Source organism: Lissotriton vulgaris, chromosome 9, assembly GCF_964263255.1.
Source record: "Lissotriton vulgaris chromosome 9, aLisVul1.2, whole genome shotgun sequence".
In the NCBI taxonomy this organism is placed as follows: Eukaryota; Metazoa; Chordata; class Amphibia; order Caudata; family Salamandridae; genus Lissotriton; species Lissotriton vulgaris.
This window is the reverse complement of record NC_141697.1, coordinates 1,118,623,850-1,118,644,610: the sequence shown is the minus strand read 5'-3', so window position 1 is coordinate 1,118,644,610 and position 20,761 is coordinate 1,118,623,850. Positions and strand designations below refer to the sequence as shown.

General features: G+C 39.7%; 1 protein-coding gene across 4 annotated transcripts in view; it reads right to left on the bottom strand.

The window, feature by feature from the left end:
- ERC2 (ELKS/RAB6-interacting/CAST family member 2) overlaps positions 1-20,761 on the bottom strand; it is a 2,191,867-nt gene that overhangs the window by 1,701,312 nt on the left and 469,794 nt on the right. For 2 of the 4 annotated variants that reach the window (XM_086939131.1, XM_086939130.1), the window contains one exon: positions 16,654-16,695. The exons of the other annotated variants lie outside the window; for them this stretch is intronic. In XM_086939131.1, the coding sequence (XP_086795257.1) occupies positions 16,654-16,695 (42 nt within the window). The remainder of the gene's footprint in view (positions 1-16,653; positions 16,696-20,761) is intronic. 4 annotated transcript variants of the gene reach the window in all.

Below are 20,761 nucleotides of genomic sequence, written 5' to 3'. Positions count from 1 at the left end.
CAGATACTCGTCAGAATTCAACATGTTCTTGTTATACCATTTTGAAATCATTTCATGGTATTCCATTACACTTGTGTTGTAGATTTTATCACTAATTCTGATATATGTTTTAGTGTCATCAAGCTGACGTAAGGCTTCCGTCTCATACTGGTTGGTTCGTCTTGGTTAATAAAACAGTGTTCCCCCCCTTGTCCGAGGGTTTGCATACCCAAGAAGAGTCTTCACACAGTGTTTTTAGTGCCAACTGCTGTTTATTAGAGAAATTCCGTCCCTTCTTTCTATACTTGATTTCATTCCTTAAACGTGTCAAATCCTTTACTACAGCATCTGAGAAAGTGTCTATAGCATCTGTACCCATAGTTGGCATGAACGTAGAGGTGGGTTTGAAATTACTCGCCCCTCCTTTCTGTTGTACTTCCATATCTGCCAATATTTGGGTGTTTCCTATGTCCAATATCTCGCCCTCGTATATTTCCATCCTCAGTTCCTCTATAGATCTAATCCCCTCCAAGTCTTTACATGTTATGCCACTCATATCCATACACCCTAAAGCCTCAGGTTTCTTGGGTGGCGGCTTCATTTTAAAGAACTTGTGCAGTTTCAGCTTACGGGTACATTTGAATAAGTCTATTCTTGTTTGTGCAAATTCAAAATTCTTTTGGGGCAAAAAGAAAGTCCCAATTTAAGAATAGACTCTTCTTCCACAGTCAGATTTTTAGGTGTCAGATTGATTATAGTTAAGTTTTCCTCCTCATTTAGATCTTCTTCTTGTAGAAATTCTTGCTGCGGGTCACGGGCGGCGAGCCTACGATGTTTCTCGCTCCAGCCCCCCCGCCTCTTCTTCCTCTTCCCGCCCTTCTTTCCGGAGGCTTCCCCCTTTCTCCTTCTAGTTGTTGTTTGCGCATTAGTTTGAATTCCTCGTGAAAAGGTGACGGATCTGTTTGTCCGTCTTCACTTGACACTTCATCTCCTGTTACAGAGGATTCAGAGGTCTCTGGAACCGTTATTGAGGGTCCAGGTGTCTTTTTTCTAAGTTCCTTCCTGGGATTATCATATTTTTGGGAGAAGGTTAATACCCTTCCCATACTGTAATCCCTCTCATCCCTCTCGAATTTCTCTTCCTTACGTTGCTTTAGTTTTTTCTTCATATCTTTTTAAACGTTTTTTCATTTGCTCCAGTTTCTCTTTCAATTTCGCCTGGTCTTCCTCTTTGGATAAATAGTGCTCCAGCTCTTCAATTAGAACTAGAGCCTTCTCACGGTCACTCCAGGTGAAGCGCACCGGGATTGCCAGACTACCCTTACATGACTGGGCTATATGCTCTGCCCATGCATCTAATAATAGGGGGTCGGGATTCTCATAAGCCGGTATGGTGTAAATCCTGAGGCCTCTCGGTACTCGATCTACCTCAATATAATTTTGAAGAGAGGTTGCCTCCCACCATTTTCTAATCTCTCGCTCGTAGAGACGTTCTAAGGTGACCAGCTTAGAGTTCAAATCCGTGGTGCTCCCGCCTTCTCGCCCATGCTCCGCTTTTTGTGCATCACTCGATTTTTTCTTATTCTTGAACATTCCCTGTTCAGCCGCTCGCCGTTCTGTTTCACAAAACATATTTAGTTCTCAGCTGCCTCCGCAGCACTTAATTCAACGTGCTTCTTCTCCCTTCGCTTAGCGGATAATGTAATTTTCAAAGTCTTATATGCGGTAGTGATTTTTACGTGTCTCAAGCCCCTTACCAGTCCGATGTCTCGTTGCGTATTTCTCCGCTCCCGAATTCAGTCCACAACAGTCCCAGTGTTGGCCCACATGTATTGCTCCACTCCTTCTTTACATCCAGGGTGCGGCTGGTAATAAACTCCACAGCTCCGACAACACCAGCCTGCCGCACTCCCAAGCGGGTGCCTGCTTAACGGGGGTGTACCCGTCACATATACACAGCTCCAAACATCCTCCAGGACTCCTACTGTTACAGATTTGCAGCACTCACGGGGGTGGTTTTTCAAAAGGGATTTATTAAAAAACCTTTAGCACATCAAAGACGTGTTTCGGCGTTTAGCCTTCGTCAATTTGCTTCACAGTTGGAGCCTCGGCCAGTCGTATTATTTATGCATCACATGGTTACAGACATGATCATTGAAAGAGGACTTTCGATTTATCTTTCAACACACCTCCATTTTGTAGTGTGCAAATTTGCCTATGAGACGCGATAAATATCGCAAACCATATAAATCTCAAAAGCATGCAGTTTTGAAAATGTAGTCTGCTTTTTATGATCCCACATTTCCACATTATACATATATAAATATATATTCCTTTAATTATTACTGTGGGAATGTGTTGTTGCAGTACCGCTGGTTGTTCATGTGTAATGCATGACTTACTCCGGTACTGGGCTTGTGTATATTTAATCTTGTTTTGTCACATTTAGGGATGCAGTAACTTTTGAAGTGTATTTTGTAAATCGCAATACTCTTTTATGTGAGCATGTGTTTTGTATTAGCATGTTCCTCACAAACCCTCCTTACATTTCTAAAACCCCCACCCATTTTTAAATAATTTTCCCCATTTTCTCACCACTCCCCAATTCCTACCCACGTTTACTTTAAAATGAAAGTCCTATGTGGGTGGAGATATATATGCCACCATAGCAGAGATGTCTGCACAGACAAATGGGAGAGGCAGAGCTAGAAATCTTCCCAAAATGTTTGTAAATAGCACTTGTAGTACTTCAGTAGCAATACTGGAATACATCTTTACATACTACGAAATGCAGTTTGTGAATCAGGCCCGATACCTATCTTAAGTTTTTACACTCTTTTTCTAATATTCATTGCTGGAGGACATACGCTTTTTTCACATTCTGACTAGATCTGAAAAAATAACCTACGGCTTGCCTGTACACAATTTTCAACATTAATCCCAGAGTGGCATGTGAAAATATAGTGTACCTTCATCTCTTTTCACATGATAGAGTGAGAAGACAAGAAAGGCAACCACACATCTAATAAAGAGGAGAAAAGTAAGCAGCAGCCTATACATTAAATAATGTAATAAGGGCAACTGCAAAACTGTAAATATCAGGATCCATAACTCACCAGGGGTTTTCTCTTATTCATACTGAAAGCCAAGGGGGTTAGCTTAATTAGTAATATTCCCTGCTGTGCTTTAATAGTAGAAACATCACAGTGCGTTCTGCATTTCATTTTTATTAATGCATGTCAACAAATCCCATAAGGAAATTCAACAGAAATAAATGCAAATTAGAATCATGAATACAAACATACAAATATTTGTATGAGAAAATCCAGAACTTACATTAAAATTCAAATGTTTTCATGCAACATGAGAATTCCTCTTGTATTATTAGTGTTTGTAGAGAATCAAACACTAATATATATATATATATATATATATATATATATATATTCGCTGAAAAAACCCAGAGGTTTCAGGTGCGTTGTAGTTAGAAGTTAGCATTTAAAAAACCTTAGAAATTCACTGAAAAAAACATAGGTTTCAGGGACGTTCTAGTTAGCTAGACATTTCACTCTTACAAAACCATAGAAATTCAGCCGTTATAGTTAGTTCAGCAAACTATAACTCGCGCACCCGCAATGCACTGCTCATGACATCACATATTACGCCATTCATGACATGGTCAGTGACATCACTGATGACATCTCAAATGACATCACTGATGACATCACTGATGACATCATCTAGTGACTGTGTGTTTCTGTAAAGTTTGAATATATTTTATATATATTCCAAAGTGTATTGAAGAATGAGTGGGTGTATAAGTGTCTGGATGGAGGACTTAGTAGCTGTGTGACTGACTGTATAAGTGAGTGATTAGATGTGTCTTACTGAATGCATGGGTTAGTGACTAAACTGTGTGAATGTCTGTATCAGTCTGTATGATGTTGTGCAAGCTACTGCATGGGTTGGTCAGTAGCTATATGGGTTATTGATTGGTTGTCTGAGTATTTTTTTGGGAGATTGAGTGTGTGTGTGTGGGAAATGTGTTGGTGAGTGCATGTGGAAACAGTTGCATGGGTGCGTGAGTGTGTGAATGGGTGTGTTGGTGAGTGCATAAGGGATATTGAAGCTTCTTTTAACCGCTGAAATAAAACTTTAATTTTACCTTGATGTGTGCGGCTCACTCTTTCCCTTTGCGAGAGGGTTTGGTCCTACCATGAAGAACGCACGACCATCAAAAGTGCGCCACAACTGCCCACAATTTGATCACTTTGTAACTTTAGCGAAAGCTACAAGGGCAGCGGTAGCCACCAGGAACCGTTCTTGGTTTGGGACCCCAGCACATTTGAAAATGGTGTGTAAGGGGATCGCGGGAGAATTGCATTAGTGGATCCAAGCAAACATCGCCCACTGAAGGGTATGAATTGCAGGGTTTGGCTACACACTTCAAGAACCAGCATCCTCCATACTGCAGCCCATTGGGATGCCCACCAGAGGGCAATCACCGGGATAATGAATTGAGAACTACGCCGGGTTGTTATGTTGTGTTCGTGCGGCCCCTAGATGTTTGCAGCTCCTCCTCTGAAGAAGCCCAAGGTGGCTGAAATGAATAAGAGACGTTGGAGCTTCTTTTAACTGCTGAAATAAAACTCACATTTTACTGTGATGTGTGTGTCTCACTCTTTCCATTTGGGAGAAATCTTGGGAATACAATGCAGCTTTGGTCCTACCGCGAAGAACGCACCGCCATCAAAAGTATGCCACAACTGCCCAAAATTGGACCACTTTGTGACTTTAGCGAAAGCTACAAGGGCAGCGGCAGCCACCAGGAACCGTTCTTGGTTTGGGACCCCAGCACATTTGAAAATGGTGTGTAAGGGGATCGCAGGAGAATTGCATTAGTGGATCCAAGCAAACATCGGCCACTGGAGGGTAAGAATTGTGGGGTTTGGCGACGCATTACAAGAACTAGCATGCTCCACACTGCAGCCCATCGGGGCGTCCACCAGAGAGCAATCACAGGGATAATACATTGAGGACTTTGCCGGGTTGTTATGTTTTGTTTCTGTGGCACCTAGATGTTTGCAGCTCCTCTGCTCTTCTGAAGAAGGCCAAGGTGGCTGAAATGCATAAGGGACATTGGCGCTTCTTTTAACCGCTGAAATAAAACTCAAATTTTACTGCAATGTGTGCGGCTCACTCTTTCCCTTTGGGAGAGGTTTTGAGAATACAATACGGCTTTGGTCCTACCACGAATAACGCACCGCCATCAAGAGCGTGCCACAACTGCCCAAAATTGGACTACTTTGTGATTTAGTGAAAGCTACAAGGGCAACGGTAGCCACCTGGAACCGTTCTTGGTTTGGGACCCCAGCACATTTGAAAATAGTGTGTAAGTGGATCGCGGGAGAATTGCATTAGTGGATCCAAGCAAGCATCACCCACTGGAGGGTAAGAATTGCGGGGTTTGGTGACGCACTACAAGAACCAGCATGCTCCACACTGCAGCCCATCGGGGCGCCCACCAGAGGGGAATCACCAGTGGTGATATGCATTTTTTGTGTTGCTAATAACTCTGGCACCGTTCGAGGAATCTCCCTGAATTTTTAGTTTTTTTAAGTACAGTTTTTAGACTAGTTGTTGTGTTGAAAGTCATGGGGTGATCTGTCAAGCGGACCGAGAAAAAGGAGGGTCCCAAAATGCAAAATCCTGATTAATTTTCCATGGACGTCTTTAAGAAGCGCTACAGCAAAATATGCTGATCAGACTTAGTGCAAATTTTTCATGAAGCTAAATCTTGGTTCGCAGATTCTGCTTTTCATGATTTAACGTTAATCCGTTCAGTAGCTTTTGAGAAATTAAGATTCAAATTTAATTGTATATCTGGATGGTGGAGTCTGTGAAACTATCACGAGAGTCTCTCTGGAGCATTCATTTAAAATTTGAGTGGTATGATTGGCCCAGGGAGCTTTGTTTTTTACCTTTGGCCATCTGTATCTCCCTCGAGTTACACTTCTTTGGAAGCAAGCGCTCTTAATAGCTGCCAGCAACATGCAAAAAATGTTGCTGTCAGCCATTGCAGGACTTGAGGATGTAGTCCTTTGTCCTGAAGTTTAAAAACAGTGATATAAGGGATCAGGGTAGGTATCCCTGTCCCCCTAGGCCCCTGAGAGGGAAACCCTAAGGATTATACTACCTGCAGCCTTCAAATAAATTGTGGGGAAAACTTTGCAGCTAACCCATCTTCTGAAGCAAAACAAACAGATGTGTATAAATTAGAACCTGATGCACATAGCCTTCTATCTTATGTACAAATTGTGATGCTGAGACAATTCTAATAAGTCAAGGCTGCTTACAATACTTAATATTTTTATGTTAAATCTTTGCCCTGTTGGCAATTTTTTCTGCAGAGCCAGAAAACGTGTGTGGAAAATGCCGAACACAAGTCATCAACTGTCACCTGCACGGAGAGTCACTCTTCAATACAAAGAATTATAACCTGCTCAGTACTTCTACACACCTATGATGCATTAGGAACACATGCGTTTTGAAAACACTTACACCGATTAGCTGGACACAGGCTGTACAGAATTAGGTAGAAATGTAATCTGGTAGTTACCCCCACTATGTAAACTATAAAACAAACTAACATTTTTTGGAAGATGTCATCCCGGATGTCATAAATGATGTCATAGACAATGTCATGAGTGATATAATAAGTGAGATCATAAGCAGTGCATGGCGGGCGCAAATTATAGTTAGCCCTGATACCAATAACTGGTGAAATTCTGTGTTTTATTTAGTTCAAACTATTAATGTTGTCACTGACATATTCTCCTAAGTCAGTGAAAAGTTTGTCTCCCCATGTATTCTGATCTGTTAGCAGAATGGCCTTATGCCTGACCATGGAAGGTACAGAGATGGCACAGACATGAGATTTATTTTAGTAAGAGAACAGGGAGCCACCATTAACCCCATGGTCCTTGTCTCTCTTAGTGGCTTGAAGCGTGCACTGGGGCAATATATGCTATCGAGATTGGTGCAGCACAGGGCCAGGTGTTGTGGCAGAAGTTCAAATATGAAAGTAAGTTACTGAGCTGCTTGGCTTAAGTATGTAAGATGGGTTTCTAATTCCAGATACGTAACTTCTGTGTACTTTCTGCCCATAACCAGGTAAGTCATTGCACCTCAACTGCTCACAATTTTGCTTCATCCTCTGCATTCTGTGACATCCCACATCTTTTACCTCCCATGACCTTTGATATAAGCATACAATTGCATCTGGCAGATACTGGATTGCCCCCCCTCCACCATTTGGTAAACTGTCAGCATATCCCCTTTTTGAAGCAGAATAGATGCCCCACAGTTGGGTCCAAGATCCCACAGTTCATTTGCAACCAACTCAAGCAAATTTGTTTCCACAGAGGAGTGGCAGAAACCATTTTTAAGTTAAAAACTATTTCTCTCAAATTGTCTATTTCTGTAACCTTATAATTCAGACAACAGGTTCACTCCCTCCAAACAGTAGATTAATTGTCTCCCCCTATCAAAGCACTTGAAGGGTTTGAATGGATTTGGCATGGTCATATTTGAAGAACACAAAAAGCACATACACTTTTACACACCACCCCAACATGTTTGAGCCAGTTGATAGGGCATCACCCTCATTGCTTGACAAGATTGATCTTTGCTAATCATCGTCCTTTTTTGGCTTTGGGAAACAACAAAGTGTCCCATTTTCTAGTACCATGGGCAGCCTGAATGCCAAATGTCTTTACTACTGCCCATTTATAGAGCACCGACCTAGCAAAAACGAGAGGGAAGCAGTAGTTAGCAATAACAGGTAGAACAATGTAGAGTAAAAGCAAGGGACAGTCTGCAATCTTACAGATATGTTTAAATAGTAAAGCAGTAATGCATCCAAAAGTGAGATTTGTTGGGCAGAAGGTTAGCTGCAAAAAGGCAAATCTTATTTGCCTACAAGAAGAACATCAGACTGTGACTAAGCACATTTCTTCTGGGAGACGATTCCAGTTATAGGGGACAATGCAGGAGAACATCAAATTCTTTGTTTTGTTTGTTCTTGTGATCTCCAGTTAGATCTGTAATTTACTCCTGCTGTTGCATGAACCTTCCACAAAAGTCGGCCGAAGTGGATCACCTTATAAGTAATACAAGAGTATTTGAAGATTGTTTAGACCTCCAATAGTAGCCTGTAACTGTCTGGTCAGAAGATGGTAACATGATGTATTAACTAATAAAGCAGCAAAATGAAACACTAATTTACCAGAGTGAATGAGGATTTGGGAAATCCTAGTTGTAGAGTGTTGTCTTAAACAATATGTCAGATAGCTAGTGTGTAGACAACAAACCTGAGGCCTTCTGAGATGGAAATCTTGACTTTCAAACAAATGGTGAACCGAATAGGCTGTTGACTTCATTGGCATAGAACAGTAAGATATGAGTGTTAAGTGGATGCCCAGTATAAAACGTAGTTATCAAATGAGGTGTGGCTGTTACAATTGGAACATAAAGTTATCCTCAAGATAGGGCTTGAGGAGAAACTCAGTTGTGGAAGGGGATGAGAGAAAAATACATTATCTATTGTTCAAGAGCTGATGTGACATTTATAGAGTGTCGCCTGGAGAAGTCAATGTGAAATAAGACTGTATCTATTGCATAGTAATAAAAACAATTGCATTGCCAAGTCAAATACTATGGCCACAAGAAACCCCAAATAAAGATCAAATAACCAGGGTAACTGAACTGAACCCTGTGATTCTCTCTCTGTTGTTCTCTCTCTGAGCTGGTTAGTATCAAATTTATAGCAATGGCCAGACATATAATTAAACAAGTTAATCGTATGTCCGCTTCGTGTTCTTTTTCTATTAGGAAAACAAACCAATTGAGCATTTATTTCTGATTCAGGACTTGCTTTGAACTAGTAAAAATGTTTCTATTATTGTAAAAGTCTGTTTGGTATGGGTTTAGCAAAGCTGAACATCATAGGCAGGATTGCAGTGACTGAGCTTAGAGACAATTTATATAACAGAGGTTTCAGATGTGTCATTATTTTCACTGCATTATGAGTGACCAGTGTGGAATTCACTAACACCGTTTAGCATTGGAAACTGTAACACATTTCATACTACAAAAGTGTTTTTTTAGATGAACTTCAACTTTTTATATAGTTAATTCCTTAAAACGTAGTTCGACATGGTATTTGTTTTTCCTGGGACAAAGTGCAATTAGCTATGGGAACCCAGAGTAAAGCAATCATTGGAGATGGATGATTCAGAATTTTGTGGGTTGCCCGCCACCAGCTGGGTCATTAGAAGCATACACACTGTACTCTCCAGGAGGAACTCCCACCATACGTAGAACTCCATGCTTACCTGGTGGGAAACTCTATGCCAACATTGCATTCACAGGTGAGGAGGATGCACTGAAGGAACTTCTGAATTCCAAGAAAGGCACATGTGTTTTTGGCTGCCTCAGCATTCATTACTGTTTTTCAAAAAAGTATTTTGAGCGAAAACAGAAAAATCAATGTGCAATGGGTCATGGTTTGTTAAGAAATTGGTGGGATAGGCACTTACCATGGTGGGGGGGGGGGCTATCTCCTTTGTCAATCACCTGCCCTGGGGTTGATGAGCTGCTTCTTTTTCATATTTTTTGTTGGTTACTCTGTCTGACAAGCTGGCAATGGTTGCCAATAGAGGTGCCGCCTGGGTGTCCGCCATCAGAAACCCAATGGTTCCTACGCCTTTAAATGAATTAAGTCAGGGAGAAGTCATGACAAATTATGACTGAGCTCCTGCTCTAGTAAACTCAAAATCCCCCATATTGTGGGATTATGACGTGTTTAATGTTTAATTCGCAAAAACAGCCACTGTCCAGCATAGCAATTAAAAATTGCCAACATGACTACACTTATTTAACCAACTGCAGGTTAAGGTTGGTTAACAATATGAGTTTCAGTAGAGTTAGCGGTGTTATGAAGTGTGCAAAATATGTCACGGTTAAGACTGGCACGTCCCAACTCCCTCACTATTTACTCCAACCCTATTCCCTGATGTTACCCATCCCAGGATAAGCCTACTATGGTGCTGACTGGAAAAGAATATAAAAGCTGCAGGCAGATATTCAGAACTTGAAGTAAGAGGAGCCCCCAGCGGTCTGCAAGTCCTACTTACATCCCTTTAGATATGTGAAGTTTGTGTCTTCAACAGTTTTCAGAATGCTTATTGGTTCTGCAAGCTATGGCATCTATTTATTGACCTCGCCCCTATGTTTTTTTTGGGACAATGAGAATACCATCCCATCCATTGATAAATTGCCCAGATAGATGATACAAGCCTTGTGGCAGTCAGATTTGAAGAACCAGGCAGGCAGACATACTAAGTCAGACTTCAATGACTTTCCCTGTCAAAATGAAGAAATGGAGCTCCTGGTGAGGCACTCAAGTAATTCAGAGAGGCGTGGCATGGGTTTCACACATGCTGTGTAGTTCACCTTACTAGGTTCTGGACTTTTTTGTCACTGTTTCGACACCATCAACATACGAGTTTACATCCCCTCTTTCCCATCCTCAAAACATAACTAAAAATCAAGCGGATCAAAAATCACCTTAAAAAGAACAAATTGAATCCTTCCCCACTAAAAAAATTAAATCTTCTTCCTCTGCACATGGAGTACTTCTTCATGTGTGGAGAAGCGTGGCTCAGTGGTTAGAGGCGGCAGACCCGGAAGCTGAGATCGGCCGTGGACCAGGGTTCGATTCCCCCCTCGGCGGGTCTCGGGCTCAAAATTCCACGGAGTCGACAATTCTCGCTCCGGTGCCTACTCGACTCACGGGGTCACACTCTGCGACTCTGGGCAATAGCTTGCTTAATCTCCACTACGGCCCCTCGCGGCGGGATGCCTGGCTTTCACCTTGTGGATACCCGGCCGGGGTATCTCACAGGGGAATACCAGGACGGGTTCCCTAAGCAAGCGCCTTGAGACCCCTGGGTTAAAGTGTTGCGCTATATAAATCGAAACACATTTACATTTACATTTACATTCTCTTTATTTGGTAACGTGTCATTAAAAATGAGCATCACTATTTTGTTCTTATTTCAAAATTAAATTATTCTACACTCTCTTTATTAAAGCATCTTTGTGTATGTTATTTTTTAAGCTAAAAGAAATTATATCCTTGGTTAATTTTTTCTTGTATTTACTCTATTGTGTATCATGTGTATCCTGCACTCCATATGAAAATAACTCATTGGGCGTATCTTAATTGTTTGTACACTAAAAAAGCCTGTGACCCAGATTAATATTCACGTCTATAATTAAATTGCCCCAACTGTATCTCACCCCCCCATATGCTCTTGTACATTTTGTGCTGATTTACATTTTTTCTTTTGTGTTCTGACATCGTATAATGTCCCTTTCATGGTATGTTTTCCACAAGCTGTGCAGATCCCCAAAATCTGTTCGGGTCAGAACAAGGTTTAAATAAAATGAGGCAATAAAAATGGAGAAAATACAACATTCACTACCCAACGTTATGCAGGGCAATTCTTTTGGGGGGGTATTTATATAAAATGTCCATGAAAGTTGAATTGTTGCCAATTTATATATTAGATTTTGTTTCCATATAAGTGATAATTGTAGTTTAGATCTTGAGTTTTCTTCCACAATGAAGAGAACTGTGATGGCAATGCACTTTCAGAAGATGTTAATTACCCTGATGGCCGTGACTTGGTCATGACTCTAAAACGCCTTTAATTATTAAGTTATGCATAAACCACACTACATTCATCACAAGAAACTAATACTTCTGAAGAGCTCACAGAGAGTGTTCACAGCAAACACAGAAAGTTATGAACATTTCACACTGTAAATACAAACACATGCTCTAACAATAAACTGCCTTGTCAGCAGTCACTGTTATAGCAAACTTACACTGTTTTATGTCTATCTTTGCATACACTTTAAGCACAAATGTTATCAAGGGACTAAGCATAGGGGAGTGACGTTAGCAAGGAGATTACAAGAAGCTGTGTTATTGGACGTTTCCAAGCAGTTAGTTGTTTAGAACACACAGGCATGCAGAGCATCTCCCATCCAAAATATAAGTAGTTAGCCAACAATCATAAATTGTATTTTTTCTAGTTAAGAGTTGGCAAACGTTGAAGAAGAAAGGTTAATAGTATTCTGGTTCAACCAAATATTCAGTTGGCATCTGATTTTACATAGCAATGACCAAGATAACGGGGATGTGAAGTGGGTGAATGAAAAAATATGCAATGAATATGAGCTTAAAAAAATAGTGTGTTAATGCATAATTGAAAAAAACAATGCTGATACATGTGCAATGCAGAACAGCTGGCAGTGTGCCTCAAAGAGTCAGTAATAAATTATATCACTGGATAAAACTGACTCTAACCAAACAGATGATATAATTTAATGGATGGGGAGGACACTGTAAGACTATATCGATATGGTGGGTCACCAGGATCAATGAATCAAGATCAGATCTCAGTATTTAAGTTATTAGCCATGGAAAAGATCTTCCATTGGCCAGTGCCTTACATAGATTCGCCCAGTTGTGCCAACTGAACCTGGTTTGCCACAGGTCAGTGATAAAGATATGCCTCAGCTATCAATCCACCTCTGTTCAATAGTAGCAGTTCTTCCTCAATTGTCTGCAATTTTTACTTTGGGACCTGTGCTTTATATCAGAGATTACCCGTTTATCATAATCCTCATTCATTTTGTTTTTCCCTACCCTAATTGAGGAGCACTAGAAAGTGCCATTCTCATAACACCGTAGATGGGTGTGCAATAGTTTTTATCATTTGAGAAAGTTTAAATATTAAAGCTCCAGCCACTCGAGTCCTGGGATTTCAAATATGGTAGCTTGTGTGAACCTCTTCCTAAAAATTATCCAGGTTAAACTAACCGGATTAAATGAAGAATCATGAATTTGAGTTTCTCCGACAAGAAATGTGCTGAATCTATCTATTATGATACCACTTTGAAGTACTGTCATATAGGGCATACCGTCAGAAAGTAATTTCTTGCTTCTTTGCAGAAAGAGAGGGATTTATTGTCTTGCAGAGCCCTACATACAATTGAAATAAGTAAACTAGATTTAGAAAAACACAATTATGCCAGACTCGTTAAATGTGATTTTGGACAAACAACCATAATGGATTGAATTCTTAACATATGTCATTAATTTATGATAATGAAATATACATTTTTAAAGTCCTGGCCCACTGACCTATACTGGTATGATATGTAGTTTAAAAATCATACCAAGGATTAAGGATATTGATGGCCAATTGTTGATCATCACAACTTGAAGGCAAATTAAACTTGATTAAATCAGACAACCCACAAGATTGATATCAATCATACTACATATTACAAACGATTTCCCTAAATAGTCTTCCCCAAAGCAGATAATATTAGTGCAAAACATTGAAGCACCCATGCCCCACAACTGAGTTACAAAGTTCAGATTTATCAGAAGGGACTAATTTCAGGTACTAATAAGTCAGCTGTACTTTGTGATAGATGATTCATCTATACACTAGCAAACTGAAGCATCTAAAAATCCCAAATCCTGGTTTAATGCATTTGGAAGTTAGTAATGTAAGTCGCATGTAATCTAAACTATTTGCCATTGTCTATATACAAATTCATTGATATCATGAATACCTTGCCCATCTAAGGGGGATCCAGCAGACAGGTGCTGCTATCATTATTATTATTAATATTATTATTATTATTAGTAGTAGTAGTAATAGTAGTAGTAACAGTAGCAGCATCACTGTTATAATTGTATTAATACTATTATTATTGTTGTTATTACTAGGGTAATTTGTAATGTACTCATGCTACTGAGTAATTGATTTAGTGAGTATGATGCAGTCTAAGAAGGGACAAAGTAGTCCACTGTGTCCAATTGAAAAGGCAAGTAAGTGGCAATCAATGTTTTTAAGTGTCCTACCTAAGGAAACATTGGGGTGCACAGGAAATGACGGTCTAATGTTGTGACTATTGTGTGAACACTGTCACTCTTTAAATTTCAGGCTATCTTTGTTTTCTTTAACACATATTACTTGCTGTATAACTTCTCATGTTCAACCATATACATGAGCCTAAATGTTATTTTGTTTTTTTTTGTTTGTTTTTTGCTCTTCACAGGGATCAATGTTGGACAATATTATTCTCAATGGCAATTAAACCAGAATCATGAAAATGATGTAGGAAAAATACTGCATCCTTTAACTTTAGCAGTATTCTTTGATTGCCAATTACAACGCTAAGAAATAATCTTCTTTTATCTACTATGTTCAAGCTGTCTCTCAGTAGATCTTAACACAATTTACCGTGAATTACCACTATACATAACATGTTGAATGCCAATAGATACATGAGAATCTTCTGAATGTGATAATGATGCCAGTGTTAATGCATCATACAACTACATGTTGGTTACCTCTTCCTTAAATAAGAATGCACCTGGCCACAAAGAATCATTCCTTCCTCACTTGTAGATAGAATAACTGACTACATCTAAGCCGATCTGTAAATAAACTCTGAGTACTTGAAGAAGCGACTATAAAGCCTCAAACAGACTGACTTAAGTGGTTGTCATTAAACTTCAAAAAGCTCTTTTTGAAAAGCCTCTTCTGCTTACATTGCACTACATATTGAACCATCAATAACTTTCCCTGTCAACTCTTACTTTTAGTAAAGGAAGACAGATTCAATAGCCTTCTCAACTCCTATTTTTTCTCTAGGGCATAGTGTAATGACTTATCATGCTTTTACATTGATAAATTGAGAATACTCGCACTCGGTTTTCCATAGGTGGTAGTCATCTTCTCTTCTCTGATCATCATACAGGTTCTAAGAGCACTTTGAGCTCTGAATTTGTTCCCCTCACCATCAAAACTACTTCGACTTTGGCAAGCTGTATCAAATCTGGAGCCTATCTCAATCACTGCCCAGTCCACATACTAAACTCTGGATGCCTAGTCCTTACTGAACTTTGTAACTCTTCCCTTTCTATTTCATCTGTTCCCTCTAGTTGGAAAACAGCTATTATCACTGGTCTTGTTAAGATGTTAAATAAGACTTCTGCTTATTCTAAAACTGCTTGCAACTTCTCTCTTCTTCCATTAACATTTAGGTTTCTGGAAAAATAAATAAATTGTCAGATGTCTCTAGTCTTCCTCATATGGTACGGTTCGCTTTCCATCCCAGTCATGGCATAGAAACTGTACTACTTGCTCTGACAGACGACCTTCATTACATCTTAGATCATGAAGATAAAGTGAGAATGTTTCTGTGGGCCTCTGTCCTGTTCAGACATACTGGCTCAGAAGAACCTCTTTACCCTTGTCTTTACCCGGGCTTTTGGGGATGAGCTCTAGCTGGCTCAAATCCTTTCTTGTGGACTGGCCCCAAATCTCCTTCATTCTTGGTATTCTTGCAAGCCTACCCCCTGGGGGGTAACATTGGGGTACTCACTGAACCCCATTCTTTTCAATCTTTGCTTTATATCTCTCACTGCTCTGAATACATCTTTTGAGTTGTGAAGCTAAGCAGCACGACCCATTATCTGGTCTTTCATACACAACTAAAAACTCTGCATTTATCAAGTTTAATGTCTCTTCACTTATTTTCTCAGTGCTAGGATACCCAATCGGTGTACCAGTATCCTCACTAAGTGTTTTTCATTGTTGAGTTGAAATTGTATTTGATGTTTAATGTATTCAATTACTTTCATACTCAGAGCATAAAATTCAGATTCCTTAACTAAAATCCGCCTGGGATGATACGCTACAAATGATAGGAGATGGTAACATTATCGAGATCTTCTTAATGCTGAGCCTCTCATCTTGAGTATGGATAACATATTTAGTTAATAACAATACACTGGCAGCACGATCTGAAAGAACTTTATGTCAGGCACCTAAATCACTATGTTAACATTCTCAGCCCGAAAATGCATCAACTCTACATACCTAGTAACTTAACTTGCAAAATACCATATGGCAAACATATTGGTGTGACAGGACTCAAAAGGAGGTATGATGAAAATTGGATACAAGGAAGGGATGGTAATCAGCGAGGGAGCAGAAGACCTGGGAAAGGAAGTAAAGCGCTCAGTGTTTTCGAGATACCCATATTTTGTGAGCCATTTTTCTGAAATGTGTGCAGCCAGAATACTATAGTTACTGTGTCAGTAACTTACAGTGAATTACCAGTGACAACCGAGATTACAAATATTTTAGTCAAATTACGAAATTACAGACAGGTATTTAATAGACATGGTTTCCTCCTTCTCTACTGCTTCTGTGCAGCTATAATAGAAGAACCAGATATTTTTCAGATTTGGCTAAGAAGGAGCCCTTTGTCTGTTTATAAAATATTCATGATATTGGGTTTCATCATAATATTACATTTAAATTTACAATAGAGCAGTCAAATTGTGTGACTTTGACCGACGCTAGGTTTAGTATTCAGATGAAACCATTGTTGATGTATAGAAATACAATTTAACGCAGAAAAGCAAAGACTTGCTTGCTATTAGCAATACAACTATTTTGCAAAGCACACACACACACACGCAAACACATTGCCTGAAAGCCTTTAACTTACCTGCCAAATAAAATCAGGGTCAAAACACATAGATGGTGATCTCTATAAATAAGGTAAACCACAAAAAAGTAAGTTGAATTCCTCGCATCTTAAGTGCATCTCTCTTATAACTGCATATAGCTTGGATTTGAACTTAAATATCGACTGCCTTACAATAAAATGTAGCATTAATTTATACAACTTTCTATTACAAACTACTGCCTAAAAAGGAACAAGTAGCACAATGAAACAGCAAACGTAATTCATATGTGATCTATGAAATTTGTAGTTTATTTTTCCTAAAATGTTTTATGTTTCTTTCATTTACACATTTACCATATTTATTTAATAATAGTTTTAACATATTCATTTATTGGTCTTTCATTTAGGAAAAAGTTCAAAACTCATTTCTTTCAGCAGCTCTATTTAAATTGATTTCAGTTTATTTGCAGTTTATTCTCGCTGCTCCCATGGCTGTCCAGCTCCAGGTTCATGCTACTAAATATAGTTCCCCTACAGGCACGGCCCGTGCCAGGTGTTATACTGGGGCGGTGACATCAGGCAGGGGAGGGTCAGGGTGGGGGGTTGTAAAATGCGGGATATGGACCATTAGAGGTAAGTACAGATAAAAATAAATAAAACGAATTTCGTTACCCACGCTGCATCGCCAAATGTGATGCAGCATGGGCAACGAAATTCGTTTTATTTATTTTTATTGGTACTTACCTCTAATGGTCCATATCCCGCATTTTACAACCCCCCACCCTGACCCTCCCCTGCCTGACGTTACCGCCCCAGTAGAACGCCCAGCACGGGCCGTGCCTGTTCCCCTACTAGTTTCAATCCTTCTTTTCTGTACTTTCTTGATTAAACTGTAAACTTGCACTATAAAGGAACTTTTTTCTGTTTTGTACCGTGAAGACTCTATGGGCCCAATTTGGATGTCGGGCCGAAAACCTCAGACAAGCTGTTGGAAGCTTTCCAACCGACATGCAGGGTTTCCCTCCGACTGCCGTATTACGATGATGGCGGTCGGAGTAAATCCTAAGGGGGGATTCTGAACCTCTTCCGACAGGCTCAAACAGCCCATCGGAAGAGGAGCGGATTGTAATACCTTTAATGACGGTGGAGCCAGCCTAGGCTCTACCGTCGGGATTACAATTTCGGTTCTCTGCAAGCCATTTCGGCCTTTCCGGCTTGGAAAGGCTGTCAGAAAGCAACATTGGGGCCCCTAGCCTCACAGTGCCTGCCACAGGTTTAGGGATGTGGAGGGGGCACCACAGATCCCCCCCCCAGTCCCCATAGCGTAGGGCCAGGGGAATGGGGGGGCTTGCTGGGGGTGAGGTGCCTGCCACACTGTGCAGGGATGTTTCCAAACATGTATTTTACAATGGAAGCTTCTGCCCCCGCACAAGCTTCTATTGTAAAATGCATGTTTGAGACCGCCCTATGTACGGTCGCATCATAATACCGAGTTCGGAACCGCTGACATGAGGTTGGGCGCTTCCAGACTGCTACAGTGACGACATGGTAATCAGGCCCAAAGTCTTTACAACTTCTTGCCCTTTTAGACATGTTAGCTCACTAGAATCCATGTAATCATTTTCATTTCTCCCACACTTTCCTCTTTCGCCCATGTCTCATTACCCAACACTTCTACATGATTTTTAAACCCTCTCTGGACTCCACCAATCCTTCTACTGTTTGATTTGGCCATTTCATTACACTTGATTCATCAATGATGTAACTAACACCACCTATTATGAATTCAACAAGTAGTTATTTATCCTTACTCCACTACTTATTCTGTATCAGTTAGTAATACATCTAGTAAATTTATGAGAGAGATCATCTTAACTGTTGGTTTTGTGTAAAGCGCAACAATGCCATTTAATCTTGCTGAGCGATCCACAAAACTGTAAATAATGCATGAAATAAGTACATTTGTGTACATGAGCACAGTTCGCTTTGAGGCAGGGAGAAGTTTTATTTTCACATCAGTATTGAGAAGTGTTCACAACCTTTACATCTCACAAAACTGCGATAGTTGTTCTGTTCGTTCATTGGACGATGTTTTTTTACAGAAAAAATATTTTTCAAGACAATTGTTTCATTGAAAATATTTTTTGCAGTAATTTTCTTGCATCCATTTTTCCTAAACTTTCAGGGAGCTCTTCCGACACAAACAATATTTGTATGTCTTTTCCACATCTGTGTGAAAAAAACACTTCATGAAAGATTGAGGCAGTAAAGTCTAACATTTTTAACTACTGCTAGTTAGGATATTTGAAGCACAATATCAAATACTTTTACCATGAGTTTCATGGTGTCAGTGAAAACTGATATACATTCTACAGGAACTATATACTTCCTCCTTCACACATATGTGGAGATTACTGAGAACTTTTTGCGTTGCACCTCATTGCCATGCATTTCCCCTCTAAACATAAAATTAACTATTTTATATTATTGCTCAAAACATAAACAAATAAAAACGTTTTACTCTATCAATAATTGTCCTTTCAGCAAGAAAACAAACCTGAAAGATCTCAATTATCATTTACTGAAACTTTACACTGGCCTGATGCAGTGTATACTATTTTCTATCCAGTGAAAAGGGTGTTTGCGCAGAAAAGGTGCCTTTTTCTCAGCACTAAAACAACTTTGTGGGGCTTTGCCTTGCTTGTAGTCGAGGGTCATTATTCGAGCGAATGGGAAGCAGAACCCACCAACCTTCATCTACTAAAATAGTCTGACCGAAATTTGCATCAAAAACTGCTGCTTTCTACACGCTGGCACAGATAAGAGGAAATGTGTCAATTTCTCAAAAAATATATGCTGCATGTGTAATGCATTGCAAAGCACACATACGGTACTTGGGAAATGTCTCAGGTTGCTAAGCACTTGAAACGTTTGCTTCCTATGGGCAAAACCAGCAGCATACAAAATTTAGATTGCAATATTTAAATTAATTTATTGACCAAATCCACATTTTAAGAGTCATAATCATGCTCTTCACAAGAATTGAAAGCATGCTGACTCTTAATGTCACCTACATGTTCATCTAGCATGCTTTATACCTCATGCTTTCTAAAAGTATATCAGAACTATTTTTCTGGGGGGGTGGTATGACAAATGAACTGTTCCAAATCAATCTTACACTGATTCTTTGGTATACAGAACAGATGACAGGGAAATTAATCCTCGATGCCCTTTCAATCCTTGGTTTCTGCTCAGGGACCACGTGCAGGGATGGCTGGTGAGTTCAGTTCCATGTCTCAATAATCTTCTACCATCACAGATTAGGCCAGCAAACAACATTGCCATTTTTCAACTAAGGAACTACCTGCCACACTGATCCCGTTTGAGACTATGCAGGTAATTGGGGGGTGGGGACAACTTTTGTTGATGCTGATGAATTATTGGCATTGCTTCCAGTACGGCTTCGGTGGTCCAACCTCCATTTGTTCCTGTTACCTTACGTTTACCCTTAGCATCCACCCTGTGTTTTGCTCATGAATAGCCATCAGCAAAAAGGTTCTTCAGATATAAGTATGAAAAATACTCGATCATTTTTTAAATCATTGGACCAGCTTTTCACCCTAAAACAAGGTACTCTTTTATCGTATGTCAAAACGTTTGACCCGATTCACAGAACTAACTTAAGACAAAATCCTAAACTTACTACTTTTGGTATTTACAGAAGTTAAGATTTTGTCTTAAGACAGACTTAAGACAGACTTAAGTTAGGATTTTGTCTTAAGTCTGTCTTAAGTCTGTCTTAAGACAAACTTAAGACAAAATCCTAACTTCTGTGAATACCAAAAGTAGTAAGTTTAGGATTTTGTCTTAAATTAGTTCTGTGAATTGGGCCCTCTGTATCCAAGCTCGAAATCATAATTACCAGAATGCATTTAATGCAAACGACAGCCCAGCTCCACGTGTAAATAGGGTGAAAACATTGAATTTTCTTTGTGGCTATTGTCCAATGTAGTAAGTGCTAATTCTGAAGCAACACCCATTAGCAAATTAGTGATTGCTATTATTCCATTAACCCAAGAACCCAGGGCACTACTGAAAGCCTGCAAATGAAAAGAAATTAAGTGTTAGCCATGCTCTATTTCAGATT